The 23,300-nt window shown below is 46.9% G+C and overlaps 1 protein-coding gene across 33 annotated transcripts in view; it reads right to left on the bottom strand.

The window, feature by feature from the left end:
* Positions 1-1,216: 1,216 nt before the first annotated feature.
* The window catches only part of Tcf7l2 (transcription factor 7 like 2), a 189,393-nt gene continuing 167,309 nt past the window's right edge, over positions 1,217-23,300 (bottom strand). For 6 of the 33 annotated variants that reach the window (XM_051146799.1, XM_051146804.1, XM_051146803.1 and 3 more), the window contains 9 exons: positions 22,435-22,537; positions 20,500-20,586; positions 15,422-15,547; positions 14,698-14,857; positions 14,146-14,253; positions 9,710-9,758; positions 9,081-9,131; positions 7,732-7,804; positions 1,217-2,432 (listed from right to left, as the gene is read on the bottom strand). In XM_051146799.1, the coding sequence (XP_051002756.1) occupies positions 2,009-2,432; positions 7,732-7,804; positions 9,081-9,131; positions 9,710-9,758; positions 14,146-14,253; positions 14,698-14,857; positions 15,422-15,547; positions 20,500-20,586; positions 22,435-22,537 (1,181 nt within the window). In that variant the 3' untranslated portion in view covers positions 1,217-2,008. Of the gene's footprint in view, positions 2,433-7,003; positions 7,077-7,731; positions 7,805-9,080; positions 9,132-9,709; positions 9,759-14,145; positions 14,254-14,697; positions 14,858-15,421; positions 15,548-20,499; positions 20,587-22,434; positions 22,538-23,300 lie in introns of all 33 variants that reach the window. The other 27 variants (XM_051146818.1, XM_051146825.1, XM_051146820.1 and 24 more) reach the window with 11 other exon arrangements.

The raw sequence follows: 23,300 nt of genomic DNA, 5'->3' as shown, positions 1-23,300 counted from the left end.
ATTGTGACACAATGGGATAGAATCCCTAAGTCTTCAGTGCAAGTGAAACATAACGTACAGTGGGTGCAATCAAATGTTCACCAAGGATGGGGGAGGGAGTCAAGTAAGACCATTTATTTTAAGCATCCCGTCCCCACCCACCACCTACACCATCTCAAGCCCTATCCTGGGAGGGCATTTTCCCAGAGGAAGTCCAATGTCCAAAAGAGACACTGCCCCACCCCAACCCACAGAAGCAAGTGACCAGCCTTTCTCTGCACACACTAAGTTGCTTTTATTAATCCAGAACAGCATGCTACAGATACTGTACAGCATGGACATTTATTCATTACAAAAATGGCTTCCAAACCATTCAAAATGAACTTGGAATAAGCATAAAACAGAACAGTGACGTCACAACTGTTAGGAAACATTCAAAGTATTCACAAAAATGTTATAGTTAGCATTTTAATAAACCAGAGAAAACTGGAGACAGTTTTACAATCGCTTCATGTCAACTACGATGGCACTGGAGGAACAGGTCTCAGCTTTGTACAGCATTTTACAACGTCAGCATGCCTAGATTCTCTTGTTTTTAAAATTCACTACCTACTTGTATGTAATATGCGTACATAAAAGCGGCAGCTGGGTTTTTTTTTTTTTCTTTTTTCATTTAAGAGTAACCTAATATACAGAATTTTTGGCCCTTAAGGGTTTAGACCTCTTCATTTAAAATGCTTTCTGGACAGTCTGCTACCAAACACATTTTGTTATAGGTGACATTAAAACTACATACAAAGCTATCTATGTAACATCACAGCAAAACATGGCAAACAGAAAGTACAGCATCAAAAAGGAGGGAGAAAGCTAAAGTCACTGAGAATTTTGGCACATAAAAATTTTGCACACGGCCAGTCCATGTTCTAAGAGCACAGGGCAATTGACCAGGAGGTCAAGGGGGACACGGGGCGGTCCCCACGGCTGCTCAGACCCTCTCACTGATGTTCAAGTCCTGGTTTACATAATGGCTTTTAAAGCAACTTATGTTAATGCTACTGATCCTTAATGCAACTATCAATGTCCATTTGGTGGCATCTGGGTTTATACAGAAACAAACAAACAAACAAACAAAAGTCAAAGAAGGAAACAAAAAAATATATACACATTATATATATAAACTTAAAAACCTTGTACAAATGAGTTGTTTATATAAGATGCTTATGCTAAAGGGGGGGGGGGTAACTTTATACACTTCCAAAAAAAAAAAAAAAAAAAGGAAAACATATTTAAAAAGGAACGGACGTACAGGCACGACAAGCAACCTCTAAAGCAATAAATACTACTGGTCCAACAGCGCTGATTCCATTCATTGTTGAGTAGCGTCCCCCTCCCCCCAAAAGAACAACACCATGGAACAAGGTATATTAACACATTTTTACCCTTTGTTTCTGTACATTTAAACAATAACAAGTAACATCACAATAAAAGTTGTTTCACAAAAAAAAAAAAAAAAAAAAAAAAAAAAAAAAAAAAAAAAAAAGAAAGAAAGAAACGGCACTGCATTCACTGTGCCCTTGTGGTTTAAAAACCAAGGTGTAAAGTGATTGGTTCGCAAGCTCGTATTTAATACAAATAATACAGAACCAAGTCCTTCTGGAGGGTGCTTCAAAATTGCTTCTCTCTCTTTTTTTCTTTTTGTTTTTAAATCAGTCTTTTAAAACTAAGCTATCCGAACTACATAACAGTTATGTATATATATATATATTTTAAACGCTACAAAGACTTTAAACAGCTGTTGATAAAAATTTTGGTAGAATCATGAGGTTTCTCTCATCTACATATTTAAAAGGAGAAATTGAAATAAGAATGGGTCAAATATTGACCAATGAACTCGATAAACATCAACTCATGTAGCCACAGTGGCACAAAATTAAGAGCACAAAACAAAAGCTTTCCAAGTGGGGGAAGGGCAAACCAAGAACCGGAAGGAAACACTTCAATCAGGCAGAGGACGGTGGACAAGGCGAAGCTATTCTAAAGACTTGGTCACCAGAGACAGAGGCTGGGGCTGGGTCCCAGCCAGCGAGTTGTGGGAATGCAAGGAAGATGTTGACGGCTGTGCCAGAGATGAGGAAGGGACCATGGGTGGCTGCAGAGCGGCAGGTGGCAGGTCCAGGGCCCCGTTGGGACAGAGGGCAGAGGCCTTGCTGTGGGCAGCTTCGGCCAGCAGGAGTGCAGGTGGCGGTGGCATTATGGACAAGTGGGCCAGAGGGTCAGGCTTCAGGGACAGCGAGAGAGGTTGTGTCTGCTCAGTCTGTGACTTGGCATCTTGGGGAGGGGAGCCTAGCAGATGCGGGGAGGGGGGAGGCGAGTCTAGTAAGCTTCCATCTGAAGAGGGTGGGCTGAGGCAGCTGCCTTCACCTTGTATGTAGCGAACGCACTTTTTTTTTCTCCTAGAAACAGGGGGAGAGAGTTATCTGTGAATAAAGGGCAAAGATGCCAAGGGAGACAGTTATCTAGTGCTCACGGCAAGTTGGTGTCATCTAAGGGACGCCCCTCCCGCAAGTCATGCCCAGCAGGCTGAGAGCAGTTAAAGCAGTGACTTCAGCGGGCTGTGTGGCTCCCATTCCAAGTTCACTCTGGCAAAGGAGGTGCCTACCCATGCCCTCCCTCCCCTCACCAGACACCCCCCAGGGCCCCAATCCTTCCCGAATATATGTGAACAGACTGATGAAAGTGATCTGCAGAGGGAGGGTAGCACAGATTCACCAGGAAGTGGATTGTCTACATGGGCTGATTTACCTTTCCTCTCCCACTGCATCTTCTGGCCTGCCCTGGTGATGATCCCCTCCCGCTGACCCACCCCCAGTCCCCACTGATGCCTGAGTGTATTTAATAGAGAAAGAGCTCCTTCCCCAGTGGCCTCTTATCAATATGAAACTCTCAGAATGCTGACTGTTGAGTCCACATAGCTGAAGGCAGCGCTAGCAAGAGGCTTAAAGGTTTTAACACACCACCACTGTGAGGCTGCTGGTACCCAGAGAGCTTTGGGGCTTGTCTGTTAAGAACCACACCAAATCGAGAGGTCAGAATCAGGTGAGAGGGAAGTGGGGGGGGGGGGGGAACGAAACCAAACCAAACCAAACTAAAAAAACAAAACCAACCGGAAAAAAAAAAAAAAAAAAGAAAGAAAGAAAAAGAAAAAAGAATAAGAACCACCAAAAAACAGGTTGGAGAGGGTAAACAAAGGTAGGGTGAGGAGAGAATAAGAAAAACAGAAAATGATTAAAAAGTACAAGAATAACTGGTTGACATTGCCTGCAGGTTGTGGATAAAATTAAGATTCAAAGTTGCTTTAAAAAAATTTTTTGGGCTTTGTATTTTTCCCCCTTAAAGATTTGGGGCCTCCTTTTCCCCATCCCCTAGTGAGAAAGGTTGCAAGGAGTGAGGATGGTATGCTGGGGGGCCTTGTCCTTGTCAACATGCTGAGGCCAGGAAGTGGAGTGCACAGCACAAGTTAGTCACAGAGAAGTGACAAGGTGGACGTGCCAGGAGGGCCCTCGGGATCAGGGTCTGAACCAGAAAGACCAAATCTACCCTACACCAAAACCATAGCCTCCTCTCCAATGACCCAAGTGCAGGACCGAGCATCTCAAAGCCTTTCTCACTGTCACCGAAGGGCAAGGTGCAGGTAAACAACTCAAGAGATCAGGCGTGTGATTTCAGAGCTTTTCCCGCGACTCATCCCTGGCTGCTGGAAACCTGCTTAGGAGGAAAGGTGACCCTGGGGAATCAAACCACTAGTGCCGTAAAAACAATACAGGTCTGGAAAAGGTGCTGCTCATCTAAAGGCCCTTCTGTCAGGACCGCAGTGGGCGCTGCTCCATCCAAAACCAAGTGTGTGAGCGTGGCCAGCTATCTGTCACTGAACAGCCTCCAAGATGCTGCCTGCTTGAAGGCCGTCCCATGGGACAGTATCCCTGGCATTTGCAAAGATGGGACTGTACTACTTGGGTTCCTCTGGTCTAGGCCCAGAGTGGCAGGAGTGGGGTGGGGAGACGGAAGGGTGGGTGGAGAAAGCAAGCTCAGTTTTCCCTGCTCCCAGAGGCTGAGGTCTATGGGGCAAGTGGCGTTGGGTCTGGGTCGGTCTAGGGCAGAAGAAAAGCCAGGGGACCAAGGATGGGCCCTCTCACCCTGTCTGGCAGGCTTCCTTTCTTGACCTGGGGATAGACTATGGGTTCTGCTCCCGTATCAGGAATGAGATAAACAATTAAACCTGTTCATTTTAAACCACCTTAGCCTGCAGATCAAAACATGCTCACAAACTAGGATCTCCATGCATTTTGAAAAACGGGGAGAAGAAAAGAAGAGGAGGGTGGGGAAGGCATAAGCAAAACAGGGCAAAAGGAGAGAGAGGAGAGGAGGGTGAGAGAGGGAACACCAGAGGGCAGCGGGAAGCAGCATTCCAGGCTCTGTCAGGGTGGAGTGAGAAGATGGGGAGCAACTTGGTGGGCTCAGAACAGAGTCTGATTAAAATGTCCTCAAATGCCAAATAAAAGCCGAATCTAAGAATCTTGATTGGCTGGGAGCATCGCTGAGGCTTTCCTCACTCCGTCCACCCTCCTTCCCAGATCATGCCACTATGTGGGGCACATTCTGAACACAGGACAGTAAGACTATGGTGATGGACTGATGCTCCCCCAGTGGGCCTGGCTGAGCCAAAAGGCAGCTGGAACACACACATCTGGATGGGCCAGAAAACACCTCCATCTGCAAGTCCTTTTCCATGTGTGTGTGTGTGTGTGTGTGTGTGTTGTTGTTGTTGTTGTTAATTTTTTTCTTCCGTAATGTTCTGTTGACTTTAGCATCCAGCTTAGTGTGGTTATGGGAGTGTGTAAGGGGGCCTGGAGGAAAGGGGATGAATAACTCCTTTTCAAGCTCCACACCGCGACCTACCCCACTTCAGAGGATGGAGTCTCATGAGCATCCCTGTATAGCATCTCCTGTCTACATTCTAAAGCTTCTTCCTGGCCTGTTTTGGAAGGTCCTCCTCAAACAGACAACAGAAATAAGCTTGAAAATACACTTACAGTTCGGGGAAAAAATGTCCACGATAGAAGAAAAATAGAAGCTAGGACTTTCTAGGGCCTGGGTTCAGAAGGAAGGATGCTTAGTGACAGGGGCCTGTTGGACTCTACGTCCTCTGTCCAGGGACATCTCAGCCTCTTGGACAACAGAAATGTTGCTGTCTGGGCACACCATCCCTGACACATGTTTTAGAGAACCAAGCTGCTGCGGCACAAAGAGGCTACAGAGGGTTTTAAACTGGCAAAACAAAATAAAAACCCAATTTAAAAATTATTATTGGTGGAGGTGGTAAAAATATCAAGAAATTTCTGGTTGGAGGAAGATAGCACACCATGGATTTAAGCAAAGATGGGTTTTATTTGAGCATGGGGGTGGGTGACCTGTCCTTGTTAATGTCAGGTCTAAGTTTGCAGAGACTGATCGGAAACCAGAAAGGTTCATAAACAACCATTTATGAACGAACTGTGATGCCTGGCACCACACCAGCCTCACAGTGGGGCACACAGAACGGTGTGAATTGTGACTTGCTATGGCAGGACGTTCTCTGGTCTTACTCTGGGCATTTGTAAAGTGTTAGCCAACTGCTTGCCCACAGTGGGTAAGCTAAGCAGGTCCCTGACCTCCCTGGCTTGCCCTAATCTAATACCTAACATCCTTATGGCTCCTTCTCATGCAGTCCCTGGGGCTGGCTCTCTACAGTTTGCCACAGGAAGCTGTTCTCCTGCTGTGTGCCTGTCTAGGGCCCAGTTCCCTCGCTTCTGAGCACAGGGCCATCTGTGCAGCTTTTTCACAGTGATGACTTCTCTGGCCTTCTCTCCCCTGGGGTTGCATACTGGCACCACAGAAGGGGAATCAGAGACACAGCGGACTCGTGGGCATGCATGTGATGGGATGAACGTCTGATCTAACGTCTAGACACGGAGCACGGCAAGGGGGTAGAGAAGAGGGACACGTGACGCGGGAGGCACTACAAACAGGGATGTGTGTTTGGGGTGTTGAGATACCTACCATCATAATATTCCAAATTCAAAGACTGCTTGTATCAGAACAAAGAAACAACAAATTTAACCAAAGGTGGTCATTAAAAGGAAAGGAAAGGAGATGGGTACTAGAGCACACTGCCTCCACCAAGCAGGGAGTAACTGCACCTTCTCTGCCAGTACCCTGAGCTGGAAAATCTGCAGGCAGATCATGGGGCTCAGTCTGGACTGATCTGGTGTGTGTGGGGACCCACGCTACCCCTGCGCACAGCCGCACTCGACTGTTTGCTCTGCAGGGCCTGGCACCGTTGCAGTGTCTGACTGCCCTCGCTGCTCACACACCGTTAGCTGGTGCATGCCGTTCAATGCCACGCTTCTTTTTCAGCACTGTAAAACAATGTCAGCTAACGAGCTCCTCCATTCACATAGGTGGGGTTTAAACATAAAACAGCCAAAGAGGGGAAAAAAAAAAAAAAAAAAAAAAAAAAGCAAGCAGCCTGCCCCAGTGCATTTCTCCCCGCATCTTTAACAAAGGTGCGTGGGAATGCTATCACTGCCAAGTTCGAGGGCTGAACTTTTCACACCTGGGAGAGGGGTGGGGAGCTGACACGGTGGCTCTCGGCTCAGTGCATAGGACACCGAGTCCTTCACTAGACTCGACCTGTTCCAGGATGCTGGCTTTCAGAGGAAAAGCCTCAGTACCTGTGTTCATGTGTTAAGGTCATGGGTGTCAGCCCTAACCACCAGGGACCCGTTCTTTGCAAGAACAGGGAGGAAAGAGGGAGAAAGGAACCGACATGAAGTTAGCAAGGAAAATCTGAAGAGTGAGAGTTCATTAGTTACTGATGCTGGTGGGGGGAAGTAGATGCTAATGAGGGCAAAATAAATCGACCCACTAAGGCAGGAGAAGGACAGAAGGCTCTGATTGTTCCCAAGGCCTCAGAATGGTCATGTACCTGCAGGGTTTGCACCATAAAGTCTGTCGGTCAAGCCCGAACAGTGCCCGACACTTCTTTGGAGTATTTGCATCTGTTAGCATAAGGTAAACAAAACAAAAAAAATACAACACAATGGTGGGTCGTGTTCCGTTGGATGTGAGACCTCCACTAATTGTCTTCTGCATCATCTTGGTTCTATTTGACAACTGTCCCTTATCAAGGGTTTGAAAGGAAGGGGCTTCTATGAGCCAAACCAAAAATAAATAAATAAATAAAATAAAACAATAAAACACACATACACGCACACACACACAAAGGAAAACAACAACCAGAAACCAAAAAAACAAAAACAAAAAACCCACAAAAAAAAAAACAACAATGAAAAATAAATAAAAAAGAGAGAGAAGAGGAAGGGAGAAGGTGACGTCATTGGCTTCTACCTAGGCTGGAATGAGCACATCCTGGGCTATCACAAGGAAGGGGGTTGGCAGGCAACATTCCCTGGTGGAGGGTGCGCTGGAGTCTGAGTGTCGGCCCCGAGGAGGCACACACTGTTTTACAGTGGCATTCTGGCTAGCGGCAGCTGGCAGACAAGCACATCCCTCGTGAGCCCACACACTGGCAGTGTCCCCGCTCCCTGTATTTCCTAAGATCCACACACAAAGCTACAAAGCACCAGGCCAGAGGGGAAAGAACGGAAGAGACAGCTGCAAACCAGCACAGCAGATCTGGGAGACTATACACACCTGCAGGGGCCGCACCAGTTATTCTGTTGATCAAGGCCAAAGCGCGCTCGGCATTTCTTAGGAGCGCTCAGGTCTGAATGAGTTCAAGAAAGGAGCGAGCAGAGGAGGAGGAGGAGGAGGCGGTCGTGGGAGGCAGGGAGAGAGAAGAGGAGAGGAGAGCAGAGACGGGCCGAGAGAGAGGGGCAAGGGAGGAGGAAGAGAGAAACAAACAAGAAAAAAATAAAAATAAAAAAGGGAATAAATCAATGACTGGGTTACTAATAGCAAAATATTGACTTTTTTTTCTTTTTTAACTTTCTTTAATTAAAAAAAAAAAAGGTAAAAATCACATTTATTCAACTTGTGAAATTAGCTGGTGCAAATAAAGCTGCAGTATCCCTTCTTGAGGACTGTCAGATCCGGTTCCAGCTGCCCGAGGGCGGCAATAGCCAACAACTTGCTCTTTCCAATAGCTTTTCCTCTTTTTGTTTTTAGTTATGCTTTTTTTTTTCCCTAAATTTTCTTTTTCTCAAAGAAGAAAATAAAGCGGAGGAAGGCGTTTAGTTCATAAACATGCTTTTTTCTTCTGAGTACCACAGTTTTGAAAAGAAACTAAAAAACTACAAATAAACACAGAATGAAATGAAACAAAACAGAAAGAAATAAAGAAAGAAAAAGGTTGTGGGTACTGGGATATTGCAGCTTTTGGTATGTCTTCTTTTTCTTTTTTTTTTTTAAATCTACTTTCATTAATATTAAGAGGGAAGAGGGGGTAAACGGGCCATGAGCTGTTAAGTGTTAGGAGCTCCTAGCAGGTTTGGAAGCAGGCAAGGTCAGTAAACTGCTAGCAGATTTGCAAATGATAAGAGCCAAAAAGCGAAAGGAAGAACAAACAAACAAACAAAAAATAAATAAATAAAAAGCAAAGGAAAAAAATCATACTGCGATTGCATGCTGGCGTGAGAAAACTTAGTGGGGCAACAAAAAAAAAATGCCATTAGATTAAGGAGGTTTATTACTAATTTTTTTCCGTTTTTTTTTTTTTTTCTTTACCAGTCTCTTTTAAAGAAATACTGCATATTCAATTTGCACAGTTAGTTCAGCTCTAAACCACTGTCATCGCTGCTTAAACAACTGTTATGGGAACAATAAATAAACAAAACAGAAGTTAAAGTAAAAAAATAAATAAAACCAACAAAAGCAACTGGAAAAAAAATCTACTGAAACATAATGAAACCATGTAGATGACCATTTTAAAGGATGTTCAAATGTCATACGTGTTTAATGTTAATAAAACTATAAATGGCAAGAAAAATGAAAAAAAAAAACAGTTTATCCACTATTTTAATGACTCAAAAGGACATTAGCACCTGTGATCGGAGGAAGCGAAAGGCAAGGGTTTAGGAAACATTCGCTGTGTTCTGAAAAAAAAGAACAAATTACACAAAGTCTTCAAAATCTCTGTTTGTTTGTAAAAGCCTGGCCTTCTCCAAGGGATCTGGATTGCCTATGCAGTATTTCTAGTTTCTTCTACTGAATGACAAACCTCCTTAATTTAAAATGGGTGCAATTTACCACTGTAAAGGCATGCATTGCGACATTCAGGAGCAGCCCAGTTAGGACCCAGCACTCACACACGCCCCTCCTGGTCCCTAGGCCCCTCCTCACCCCGTCTCAGACACATACAGAATAAGCAGGCTGTCTAAAGCCCGGCAGAGACATGCCTACTGCTGGCTCTCTAGTTACAGGCTTGGCAGTTATTTAAAAACACATTCCGCTAGAATTACAACGGGCTTTTCATGCAACAATGGATGTTACTAGCTTTAAAAGGGCGGTCGTGAAGCAATTAATTAAAATGCATAAACGAAAAGGGCTACCTAAGATGGGTTCCCCACAATGCCCTGGCCTTGGATTTCTCTCGCCTCCCTGGATGGAAGCCTGGCATAAGAGTGGCCCTCCAACTAGTGTTCCTTCCCTCAGCATGGCTGTTGTCACTTACCATTGGTCTCACCCGGCTGCTTGTCCCTTTTCCTCTTCTTCTTCTTTCCCTACACGAACAGATGAAATGCAGGCAGTTAGGCCATGGAGTAGTAGGGGAGGGAAATGGTTGGGCTCACATGGCAGGAGAGCCGGAGGAGGGGACCAGCCTACAACTTACACCTCTCTCCCAAGCCTATCTAATATACCGCCTACGACTCTAATCCTTGAACCCTGCCTAGCTGGAAGGACACATTTCTCGGGAGGAACAAGAAGACGGGCAGGTGGATATGTAGTGACCTCAGGGCCTTCATCCATCTTCAGCCTGACCAAGGGCGTCTGACTCCATACAATGGAAGAGAAGGAGGGCCAGGAAGATTGGGGAGGCATGAGAAGCCATGGCCGGAAGCAGGATGGATGCCCTCCCGAGGGCACAGAGAAACCCGACGCCTTTGGTAGGGCCTCAGCAGCTCCACCTGCCCCACAGCCTCTCACTCTGAAGGCTGAAGCGTCCCTGTCCTGAGTTGAGAATGAAACCACCGTGGTAGTTAGTGGGTCCTCTCAGAAACAGAGTGTGAACCGTCCTTTTAAAATATGGCACGGGGTGGTGGTACCAAAGAGAACCAGTTACCTGGGCTCCTTTCAAAACTTCAGGATATACATAAGCAAATGGTAGTGCTCTCCCCTTCTGCCGGACACAGGTTCGCCTGACTGTACCCCAACAAACAGATCACTGGTCACGGGGATCATAACTCACAAATGCTGGGGTGTGCCCAACTCTCAAGAGCATCAGAGCTTGGCCGAGCCTGCCTTAAATGCTCACAGGTAGCCCACAGGCGGGCAAAGTCATCCCTATGGAGCCTGCCTTATTGTAAAGCATCGAATGGCTTGTGCCACTGACTGCAAAACTCTCTTAAATGTGGCAAGTAGAGTGGTTTGTACGGGTGTGCTTCCATGCCACCGTGAAGTTGGAAAATTCTAAGTCAAACCACGGCAAGCCAGGAGCCATCCATACAATGCATATTACCATGCAGTGAGAATGGCTAGCTCCTAACAAATACTAAAATTATGGACTTTTACAAGTATGGCTCTTCGTTCTAACAGCCACTCCTAACACTGACAATGGGCAGCATTTGTCAAGTAGACACCAGGAGCCAAGCATGACCGAACTGGGTCTACATAGCACATGCAACTGCCATCATTCCAATGGCACGGATAAGGAAACATACAGAGAAGCCAGTCAAGTTTCTTGAGTTGGCACAGCTAAGACTAGGTGGAGCCAGCATGCAAACCCAAGTGGCCTCAAAGCACCGCTCTCAGTCATGGGCCATGCTTCTTTACTGAGCACTGTCTGTGACTCTCCATAAAATCCCTTCCTTGGTACCTCAAGGGTAAGGAGATGGCCTTAAGTCATTGGCACCCATCAGCCTGACCCTATCAAGTGACTGAGCATTGTCTGGGACATACCACTCCGCTGCAGGGCTGCGGCCTCTCTCCAGCCCCTGTGAGGCAGCTGTGGCCCCCATAGACCTGTGTGCTTCAGAGTCTCTAAATGTTGCCACCTTTGCTTAAAGGCCTTCACGGGACGGTGACACCAAGACCAAAAAGGAAATGACAAGAATGTATGTGTAGCAACCCTAAGGTTGTGTCAGGCTTGGGATGAGTACAACTATTCCTAAGAGGCCTTCTCTGCTCTCTTGACTGTATGGGAGCCTGTGTCACTGGGGACGTGTGCCGCAGCCTCCTGTGCAGCTAAACACCTGATCGTTTTATGGTTCTTGGCATGTAAAGGAAAAACAATGGAAGCCAATTTCACACGGCTATCTTAGAGTAGGCAGCAGGGCTTGGCAACACCTGACCTAGGAGCCAGAAGAAATGCTCGGGAGTCTAGCCCGAGAGTCCCTGTATCACCCCAAGTGAACTCCAGGGCCACCTCATAGTCCCCCTACAAAATCCACTGCTGTGCCCTGAAACCTAGAATGAGCATGTGTCAGTGGTTGGGCAAAGTGCTGTATGGGCTACCAGTTCCTAGCGGACAGGGATGGCGTTTGAAAGGGGAGGGGTCAAAAGAAAGAAAAAGCAGAAGAAATGAGAGCGAGAGAAAGAAAACAAGTGAGTGCACATAACTTTTAAGGCAGGCAGAAAGGGATGATCTATTGTGATGCCCGGTCAGCTAGCTGTTGCTATGGTGCCCAGCGAGCCTCTCCTGAGTCTCAAGGGACAGGCCAAGTCAGAGCAGCCAGATGGGGTTTTGCTCCAATGTACTTCCCTAAGGTGGTGACATAAGGGCTCCAAGTCCCACCCTGGCTGGACGGCTCAGGACGCTTTTCCCAGGAGAGCCTTCTGGGCTTCACTGCAGCCATGGCTTTCTGCAGAGTCTCTATTGCCAAGTTGGTTAAAAAGGAATATGCCAAAAAGTTCCCACCACAAACTCGCAGAGACTTCAGGTATGAGATTGCTGCCCCCAGTGTGTTCCCTGGAGCATAGAAGGAAGGAGTGAGCATGCCTTCCCATAGGTGTGTAACGAGCCACCAGAACTAGAGCCTGAGAGCCTGTGTCCGAAGGTCAAGTTCCTGCAGTCCTACGCCCCAATCACCTCTACACCACCCATCTCCTCTCCTCAGTGGCTCCTATTATCCAAGCTATCTTCCAATGCAACAGTGACCGGAAGTCCAGGCAAGCATTCCATAGACCTTCTGGAAAAATCTAGACATCATGACAGCCATGGATAGTGCCTGAATGACTCCTTGCCAGCCAAACATGAGTGCTTGTGACACCGTCACCAGGTCTGCCTATCCCTTTGTGGTGAATTCATCCTGTACAATCCCAGAGGGGTCACCTACCCTGCCGCTAGTGTAAACGGCACATGGTCCACAGACCGGGCAGTGTTTATGTGAAGGCCCTCTAAGGACTAAGATGCCTGCTAGCCATAGAGAAGCTGATATCTGGTCTGGGATACCTTCTTGATGACACAAGGATTGGTCTGTACTGAGCCAAAGCTAGCGATGACCTCTAAACTCCTAGAAGTCAGGAGGACAGCTGTCCTCGGATGATGCACTTGAAGATGAGGAAGAGGCTGCCTGCTGCTGAAGCTTCACTTGGGATTGGGTGGGGTACAGAGAGCCCATAGGAAGGTTCGGATGCTCATCTCTCCCTTTCAAGCCCAGAAGAAAAGCGTCCTAGCAGTGCATGCAAAAAGTCAACCAGGAAAGTGCTACATAGCTAAGACCTCATGATGCTTACCTGTTAGCGACAAGGGCTGCTCTCTCAAGTGTTCGCTGGGAAGAGAGGCCTGGAGGGTCACGGGCAGGGGCATGGCAATGAAGCCTGGTGTGTCTCCCTGACTACATGGTAAGTAGCAGGTATGAGGAAAAAAGAGTGAAGGGGGTCACAGACTGGCCGTGCTGCCGATGGTCTGATGGAATGGGGCCCATCCCCCCCTTTCATCCCACTGGCACCAACAGGTAACACTTTCCCTGCCCCATGACTTTCCCAAGAGGGAGGAGGAAGCAGAGCCCGTGCTGGCAGCAAGACGGGTTTGATTTTGACATCAGCCTGGATGGAAGAGATGTTTTGTGCAACCAAATATGACGCGACAAAGAGACAAAGCAACAGGCAATTCTACCCACCCGAAGGGGGGAAAAGCCTAGAACTCAGGCCCCCTGGGTAAATGTAGGATCAGCAATAATGCTGAGAAGTAACAGAGGGCTCCAGAGAACAGGGAATTCGTTGACTGCCATCAACTCAAGAAGTAAAAACAATAGTCCCAGTAAGATGACGTCTAAGAAGCAAAACAGAAAAATCAAGCAAGCCTTGATTTTCCAACAGAACTCAGAAGCACGTTGTGACACATGTGTCATGTGACACATACCCTTTTTTTACCTCTGAGGAGCCTAGAGTCAAGTTATTCCCTACCAAAAGATGCACTTCTGCTGACTACTTTCAGGGATATTCCCATCATGCCTTCCTCAGGATGAAACAGGCTTCTGACTCCCATGACAGCCTGGCCTCAGATGCTTTTTCAGTTTTCCTCCCTGAGGTCCCAGGTGCTTCTGGAAGACCTGTGAGGAGTTAGCTGTTAAACATGCTCCCCTGCCTCTACCTAGTGTGGTCTTTGCAAAGTGGCACCACTGATGGTGGGCCTTAATCTGGATTGCAAGCTCTTTTGGATGTGTTCCGGAGCAAGAGGTACAGATACCCCGAATCAGTCTCCAGAATCCTGTGTGGGAACATGGGTTTCAGGGCCCTCCCCGCTTCCTGAGAAATGACCACATGCTAACATAATAGAGTTACACTGAAAGCCAAGGCCCTGGATCAGGCGTCAGGACTGGTCCCATACGTAGACAGAAGGAATGGCCTTGAGGCCTGGTTCAAGTAGCCCACAGCCTGCCCACTGGGTCCTCGTAGACGCACAGTATATCCACAAAGACTGAACTCTGCAGAAAGTAGTCCACGTACATAGTTATCCCGTGCAGACCAGCCGGGGTACAGCTGCATGTGAAGCTGTCGCTCTTTCCGGGCCAGCTCGTAGTACTTCGCCTGTTCCTCCCTGGACAGGGCGTGCCACTGCAAGGGACAGGGGGCAGGAAGAGAAAGACACAGAAACATCACCAACCACACTGTGGAGATGGCGGAGACTCGGCACAGAAACATCACCAACCACACTGTGGAGATGGCGGAGACTCGACACTTTGGGAGGCACAGGTCCACCGGGGTGTGGTGCAGATCCTGACAGCTTGCTGGGTCCCGGCCCTAACAGGGGTACTCAGAGGAAACATTATCTGCCCTCTATGCCCTCTGTCCTTTGCTGTGTCTGCAGCAGGAAGGCAAAGGTTGCGCCTGTCCCAAGTGCTGTTCAAAAGCTCAAAGATCTTGACGAATGGAAGCCGCCATACTAGGGCTCAGAGCAGTTGGGGGGAAATGCTCTAAAGAGCACCGCACAGAGGGGCACCTGACACAGTGTTTCTGGTCTTCTCCCGTGGTCCTTCTCTCCGTGGAGGGGCCACCTACCCTGCGCCCGAGGATCTGGTTGATGGCTGCACTTTCTTTCAATGTGCACTCGGCTACCACCTTCGCTCTCATCTCCTTCATATACAACATGAATGCATTAAGGGGTTTCTTTATGTGGGGCTTTTTCTTTTCTTCTTCCTTTTTGGAGTCCTGATGCTTTCTGCATAGAGACAAAGGGAGATGGGCACACACCATCCAATAAACAAGCACACAGTCAACTTCCACCCAGAGCAAGCCCATTCTTCTTCCTCCCCAAGCCCGGCAGCAGTTTCAAATAAAGTGTTTATTCTCACTTTCAGACCTCCCCACCTCAGAGCGTGGGCCAGAAACAGTCAGAGGAGGAGACATTCTGCGACCACTCCCTCACGATTTGCAAATAGACACTTTTCCAGGGCAGAGGGCAAGTACAGTATGGTGGGCCCAACTTCGCAGGGTTAGTCCCACTGGCTGAACAAAGCTCCCAGTGTTCCACTCTGGGGTGATCAGGAAGTGACTGTAATCCCCAGTCCATTCAAGTACACACCGTGGAGATCTCTGTGACATCAGTAAACCTGCTAGAGAGCACTTCCTCCTTTATAAGGAAGGCAGAGGCCGTAGAGACTGGACGCTTACCAGGATCAAAAACACGAGAGGCTGACCTTGGCCAGAAAGCTCCCAAGCAGTGGCCACCGTGGCAGCTCATCACACAGGCCATGGGTGACGTCATGACAATGGTAACACTTACGAGCTATGGAGGGAGCCGACGTCACTCTGTGAGGACTCCTGCTTGACTGTTGGTGTGACAATGGCAGGATGGGGGATGCCGGTCGTGTGCAGAGTGTGATGGGGAGGGACCATATGGGGAGGGAACCTAGAAGACAGAAAGCTGTGTAAATCGTCAGAATCAAAATGAATGAATGAGGAGGGATGTGTACACACAATTAAAAAAAAAAAAAAAAGCGCAGTAACATTCACATGAAAGCAACCCAAGGCATACGAAACCTGTCAGCATCAATTAGTGATAAATTAAACATAATGATTCTCATAATGACATTAAAGCCAGTCTTCCCCTTCATTATTGCTACTGACACGAGACATTATGATTTTTAACATCTTTAACAAAAGACAAATTCAACTGATGTACTTGGGCGGAAAAGTGGGCTTAAACTACTAGCCAGAAATCGCACATACATGTGGTTGCCGGGGCACGACCTGTGGCGTCTAAGGAGGGAATTTCCCAAGCCCTGATCAGCTCCAGAAGGACAGGCGATGCCTTTTGTTGTACATTGACAGCTAAATAAAATATTAATGGGCTTGAAATGTACATACATGTCTCATGGTGCTCTGCATGCCTCATTAGGCCTCATTCCAGTGAGAGAGAGCAGTCACATTTTTATTTTCTCTTTTGCTGCTGTGCCCACCAGTTGAGAGTAATAAGAGAGAGGGAAGCAGGGAGAAAAACTGATAGAGCGATGCGTGACTCTCATCCTAAGTCACGGGCATTTTGAATAAGTTTGTATTTTTTTTTTTTTTTTATAAAAACAGGGACGCACACTGAAGCACTGAATTCCAATTTATATGGCCCTGCTCCTCTAAGATTTGAAATTCTTACTCTTACCTACTCTCTTATCTGTGCACCACTCAAGCGCCGTGCAAATGATAAAAACTGAGCACAGGAGAAAGAGTTGGCAGCTTCTCTAACAGCACTCACTCCTGAGACAGTTCCCCAGACACACGGCAGTCCTCGCGTTGGCACTTCCCAGCATTCAACTTTGCCAGGATACAAAAGCTACTTTTAAGCACCCCTGTTACAACTTCTGACTACCAGCTCCACAGGACAAATGGTGGTCAGATCTCACGATGTGTTTGGTTTGTATGGCATATTCAATTGCGTATTTTATACCAAAAAAAAAAAAGGGCAAAACGGGCAGAGAGGATGAGCTACTCAATGAGTGGGGACAAGCTGGACTGAAGCGATGGCTGCCCTGCTAATGTGACCAAATCAGAGGAGGACGAGCACCACCCGGGGACCAGGGAACACCAGCATCCTGATCTTAAGAAAGCCAAGTTCTGGGAGAGAGGGGTCTTGCTGAGCTTCTTCACGATGTTTATTTCAAAGGGATATTGTATTTATTTACAAAGTTTTTCCCAAAAGTGGATCAGAGAAATAAATAATGTAGCAAATATTCATTTGAAAAGGGATTTCTTAAAAAAAAAAAAAAAAAAACTTAAAGAATGAACAAGCTCAGTACATCTTAACAGTGACAAAAAACACCCACAAAGAACGCAGGGGCCCCAGAGCCATTGTAGACACCTGTCTCAGAAATTCCAGCCTCTACTGTAGCAGCCTTTGCAAACTTAGCCAGAACTGGAGTTTGGAAACTATGATGTGACTTAATAGCACTCAGTGAGACTGGGGGAGGGGCAGGGTGGCAACCAACCTCACCCCATCCCATGAAAAGCTGAAATAAAGGAAAAGCAAACCCTCCAGCTCTGAAGTTCAGCCCTCTTCCTCCCACTGTTCCCAGGCCACAGAGCAAAAGCAAGTTAAGAAGACATGTTCTTGGAAGCCCTTGGGGGGTGGGGGGGAAGGGCAGGTGGAGTGGCAGTTCTTACAATGAGTGTCTTAAATATATAGGTTCTTTTCCTGCCGTGTGAGAATATGTGTACTGACACATGTCGGGGAAGAAGACAGAAAAAAACGGGGTGGGGATGTGTGACTGCCTGTGTACACACACACACACACACACACACACACACACACACACACACACAAATACCAGACAAAGGTAACAAGACTTGAGAGCACATTTTAGGGTCGGGGCAAGTGCCTTGACCTCTACACGTGTTGGTGCACGTGCACAATGCACAACAGCAGAAAGACTGCTGGCGAGTTAAGTGTGTGGCCCACGCAGTCTTACACCTTCACACAAGATACATACACCTTCACCCAAGAACACCCTTTCTGAGATAACTGTTTCATGAAAAGCAATAAACACCCTCAAAAAAAAAAAATTCCAAGGAGCTCATTACATGCCATGCCCCCGTCTGCTTTTATGGCTCGAAGCCAGAATATAATGATGAACCTTAACTTGTTAAGGACAACTAATTTTTGTCTCTGGCTGTCTCAGGGGCCTCTCTCATGCTCACTCACTTTGCTTCACTGTTGACACGTTTCTGTTAGCTGCATGTCATCTGCCAGCCTTGATTTTATGCACAAGCAGTAGGATGCATTTTCCCGTGCAACAATCCTGCTTTGAGTTGCATTAGGATTGTCATTATTCCCTCATTTTCCCCCTTGCACTTGTAACATTTCATCTCTTCCTGCCTTATTTTTTGTGAGCCACGGTGCACCCACATTATGGTTTATACATGATCTCTCTCCCTTTGAAGCCGGCAGATTTCAGGGCCTGCTCTCGTCAGGAGGAGAGCCTTGCCCAATTTAGCAGGCTGAGGGCCCGGAGCTCCAACATCTCAATCTAAAGGGGGTCACAGGGTGGCACAAGTGAGTGTCAGCGAGAGCTGTTTAATTGCCAATCTAGGCTTCTCCATGGTGTTTAAACTATAATGACCCATCACTTAATTCTGAGAAGTCCTGGCCCTGCTGCCGAGCAGAATAGATATCAAAGGGTGTTCTGGAACAGGGCAAGCTGCCTGCATTTGCTATAACTGCCATACGTATAATAGACCTCTACTTCTGTCGCCCCATTACCACAATAATGTATTTAATTTGCTGTATACGCTTTTTAACTAGCTACCTTTCATTTGGCCTACCTGGGGAATCGGCCACCTCCCCCCTCTGTACCACCAGCCCCTAACCTTTCTTCCCACCACCCCCTTCCTTTCCTCCACCCTCTGCGACCTATAAATCATCAGCTAGCCTCCTAATGATAATTCAATCAATAAGCTTAACCCCCAATCCCTATCCTACGATTCCGCCATTGCTTTCAACCTCGGGATGCACGGAAGAAACAAGGAGGAAGAAGAGTCAGGCATGGCATGTGAACTCTGGGATGGAGCGAGGATCACATGCAGCTCCCTCTCCTCTCCTCTCCTCCCAGGAGCTCTCCCATTCGCTCCCACGCTTTACAGGGACTGTGACGACAATATTCAATGAGTGTAACCTTTCTACCTTCTCCAGCCGAGAAGATGCAGAAAATAATATTCTAACTCGTATGGGCATAGACTCTGAGCCTTACGATGCCATATCGCACGTGGGAACGGATCTTCCATGCCGAATGATATTCATGGAGCAACTATGAACTCTAGCCACACTACAGGCTCCTTCTCCCAGTGAGTCTGAGGCTCGCTTGTCCCATGACAAAAGTTGCTTTCCTGCAAGCAGGAAAAGAAGGGCAACCTTTTCAGCCCCTTCTCTCATTTTGGTTCCAGTGTTGGCCGCAGAGGTGAAGGCAGGGGCTGGGGGGACAGCATCCTTCCCTTGTACTGCATGCTAATTGAATCATGTGGCATCATCAAAATGGATCGGTTGCTTCAGCCCATCAGGAAAGTCTAAACCTCCACCGATTTAATTAACTCAACTGAAAATCAGATGAACAGAAAATAAAACTATCATTAGGGGCAATTAGTGACTACTTAACCATACTGCTGCCAACCAGTTTGTAAATAAACTAGCAGCCACTGAAAAATTAGCCAGAATTAATTAGAGAGAGGAAAATTAGTCCTGGGGATGGGTGTGTGTGTGTGTGTGTGTGTGTGTGTGTGTGTGTGTGTGTGTGTGTGTGTGTGTGTATGTACACAGTACATGTGCTTATATGCTTAAAGATGAATCTATAGAAATGGATACATTTTCAAAGATTCAGCAGCATTTCCAGGGTCAATAGCATGGCCACAGGCATGTGTCCTTAAGTCCCTCAGTCCAACTTGAGATGTGTGGTAAGTTATAAACACATGTCACACGTAAAAGCTAAGTTTAAAGAAGAAGAACAGGAAGAAAGAAAAACAAACAAACAAACAAAAAGCCAAAGAGCAGTAGCTATGGCATAGTCACAGCATGCTGCAGCCACTGAGAATGACTGATGAAGCCAATGTGTCACCAGAAAGAATTTCACCACAGGGCGCGGGGTGGGAGGCGGCCTTCTTGGGTGGGTGGGGGCCCTTCTTAAAGTGATGCTGATATGTGGAAGTGTAGAAAAGAAAAAAAAAAAAATGTAAAGGTAACGCAAGATGTAATGTGGACCCCGTGAAGTTTCTACTGGACACTGGTCCTCTGAAAGGTCAGAATCATCACCCTCTGTACCGGCGTCAGAACTGGTCTGAGAATACCCACCAGTGTTTTCCTCAAATCCCCTGAGTAATAATCATAAAGTTACCTTCACTTCCTTCTTTCTTACCCAGCAGAGGACAACAGAGACACAACGGTTTAAAAACTCTGCTGTCCTAGCTGCTTTCCCCTGACTTGGTGGTTGCTGTTTTTAAGGACTTTTTTACTTTTCTGGGTGCCTGCATGTACACGCAGCCCATGCTAGCAGAGGCCAGGAGAGGCCACTGGGTTCCCTGGAACTGGGAGGCTGTGAATTGCCATGTGGGTGCTGGGAACCGAACCCAGGTCTTCTCCATGAGCAGCCATCCTCTTAGCTGCCGAGCCTCTCCCAGCCCCGCTCCTGCCTTCTTAATTTGTGACTCTATGTTGCTCCGTGGTAGACTCCTAAAATCTTAGGCAGGCGTCACTTACCTTGAAAAGTCAAGGCAGCATTTTGGGATGAATAGTGGTTTATATTATTATACCCACACGTGTTCTTGGGCCCTGGGTGGCCTGGTAGCTGTCTAGAGGGCCTTCAATGAGAGATAACTGCAACTCACCTAGACATAGAAGCGTTGACTGTCAGTGCTGTGGGGTAGGGGTGTCTGAATCCTCCTGTTGTGATTGGGTACACAGGCTGACCTTGCCTACAAAGAACGGGGTATAAAAGTGAGAGACTAGAAATGAGGCTGGGGGTGGTACAAGAAAAGGAAGAAGAGGGGAAAGTTCTCGCTGTACAGTAAGCTTTATTCTCATTTGATCAGAACAAAAATCTTGGGGATTGTACAGGCAGGATCAAAGGGAAGAAACGCAGAACAATTTGAATGCCATAAATCTGATAGGAATGGCTAATTAAATTTTATAACCTCTGCTTATGTCAATAGAGACCCTCTCCCCAAGCTGAGACTAGGTGTTTTGTTGTAATAATTAAAGGCGAAGTCTCGCTTGCTTTAATGGAGCCATCACACTAATTGAGGGCTACACATCCAAAGGAAAACAATAATGAATGTAAATTTATACCAAAATAAAGTACAGCGAATCAAAGGACTTCAGTTGCGCTTTGGGCCTCTTTCGGTATTTAGATCTCGGTGAGAAAACATTAAATTAACAGAGCTTAATTTGTAGCCTTTTGTCAAATTAACAAGTGTTGACAAGAGTTACTGGGGGGGAGAGTCCCCAAGAAGAATTGTGGGTAACCAATAGACAATCACACCTCATTACAATAATTAAAAAATACAGCAACATGCAGAATAGCATCCTCATAAAAGACACACAACTTTTCCTGACAGAGGGCTGTCTGAGCTGGCTATCCCTTTTTATCTCGCCTTCAGTATGTCCCCATCAGCAGAGAGGGGCTAAGATAACTGAACTATCAAGGCTCAGCCCCATCAGGTGGAGAAGCAGCAGGTCCAATGTTCGCGTCTACACCACCAAACACATTTAAGACAAAGACACAGAAACCACCCCCACGACTGGTACTTAGCTATTGCGTAACAAATAAGGAAGCAAACAGCACAGGACCTGTTCAACTAGAGAAAAAGGCTTGGACAGGAGCACTATTCCAAAATTTTAATGTCTTTAAGACTATAAAAGTCTATGTTCCCTAAGACCCAAATTTGACATTTTTAACAGACTTTGCTTCTTTCAACCCTCAACATTGCCCGGTTTTTGAACGCTAGAGGTCGTTGATAAAATGTAGAAATAGACACATAAAAACACACAGTCTCAAACATTACATGCAGGCTCACACACATGTATACAGTACAGGTAGACTTAAGCACAAAAGGCCTTTCTGCTCCGATTTCTAAACACATCATACTTTTAAGTTGTAAGTCAACTTACAACTTAAGTTTTCTGAGCACTCTCGGGGACTCGGGTCAACATTTAGGCAGCTCAGCCCCTGAAGGCTATAGGGAGGGCTCCACTTGCTCCCACCTCCATAGTTGGCTGAAGCATTAGCCATGCAAAGAGCCTCAGCTTCCCTCCATTGTTGCTATCAGCTTTTGGGGTGCAGTGACAGCAGTGATTCCTCCACTCCCAGCTCTAGGAGGCTTCACAGCCAGGCTGTTCCAATTCCCATCCCCTCTCTGCCACAGAGGCAACAGCTAAAGGAGAGCGCTCAACCCAACAGCACAAGTCCAGCGTGGACTGCCACTGGCAGAAGAGCGACCATTGGCTCTTGCAGTTCCCAAAATAGCTTATGGGCATCTTTAGAGACCATGGGTTCACAATGACAATTACCACTGACCCTTTACAATGCTGCTCATTGAAATGTGCAATCCTTCTGCAAATCCACAGGACTCCTCACCAGCATCTTCCCTGTGCTGTCCTATCAGTTGCCCCTCTGTAAACATGCACCCACCCATGTGCACTCATGAATGTACACACGCACATGCTCATGTGTGCACACTCGCACGCGCGCGCACACATACACACACACACACGCATGCCCATGCAAGAAACAAAAAGGGAAATTAAAAACTGGAACTGCTTACTGTGGTACTAACCATCCTAGCGGATGGGGGATTTGTCCTACGGTGCCGGGAGACAGCGGGTAATATGGAGAGATATCTGGAGGGTGTGGAGGCCGTGGGATTCCTGAAAGAAGAGGGGGTTTTAGGAAGAGTGAAAAGGCAAGGGGGGCTGTGTAGGGGGGGAAGCAAGGAGCGAACAAGGAAAGGAGCTGTCTCTTTTCACATCCCAGCTGGAGGCCAGCCTGACTCTGGGGAAGAGAGAGGGCTGTCCCCTGCTTCCTTCTCAGTTCCTATAGCATCAGTCTGCACAGTGAGTCAGCTCCTTCTAGAGGGACTGGTGACACTGACTGATTGAGAACAGGAAGATGCTATCTTGGCATGTGTGACGGAAGTGATTACTTCAACTGTCAAAAAAAAAAAAAAAAAAAGAAAGAAAGAAAAGAAAAAAAAAAAACAAGCTAAAAGAGTGGCACACTTCAGATGAGCAACTCATGATTATTACTTCCTTTTGCTTTGGAACATGATCCGTTACCTTTTATTTCAAATGCCTTGCCTGTGAGAGTTATACTTCTGATTTGTAAGGATTAATAAATTAATTAAGCTTCGCATTTTGAGAGAGGGCCTAACGTCACTGACTCTGCACTCATTGTGCCCCTGCCTCAGCCTCCTAAGCACTGTGACTGTAGGCAACCTTGTCACACACCTTAAGTTATGGCTCAGAGAGATGACCTGATTCCTTTGAAAAGACTCAGCTCCCTTAGTTGGCTGATTCCTTTATGAAGAGGAAATGTAGAAACCGCTAAATGCCTGTTGGTGACTTTCCCCCAGGAGTCAGATTTGAACATATAGGGAGAAGCTGGGGGCTTGATGTGCACAGCTCTGGACCA

Source organism: Acomys russatus, chromosome 5, assembly GCF_903995435.1.
Source record: "Acomys russatus chromosome 5, mAcoRus1.1, whole genome shotgun sequence".
NCBI classification, from domain to species: domain Eukaryota; kingdom Metazoa; phylum Chordata; class Mammalia; order Rodentia; family Muridae; genus Acomys; species Acomys russatus.
The sequence above is the reverse complement of the archived record's forward strand: the minus strand, read 5'-3'. Positions and strand labels throughout refer to the sequence as shown.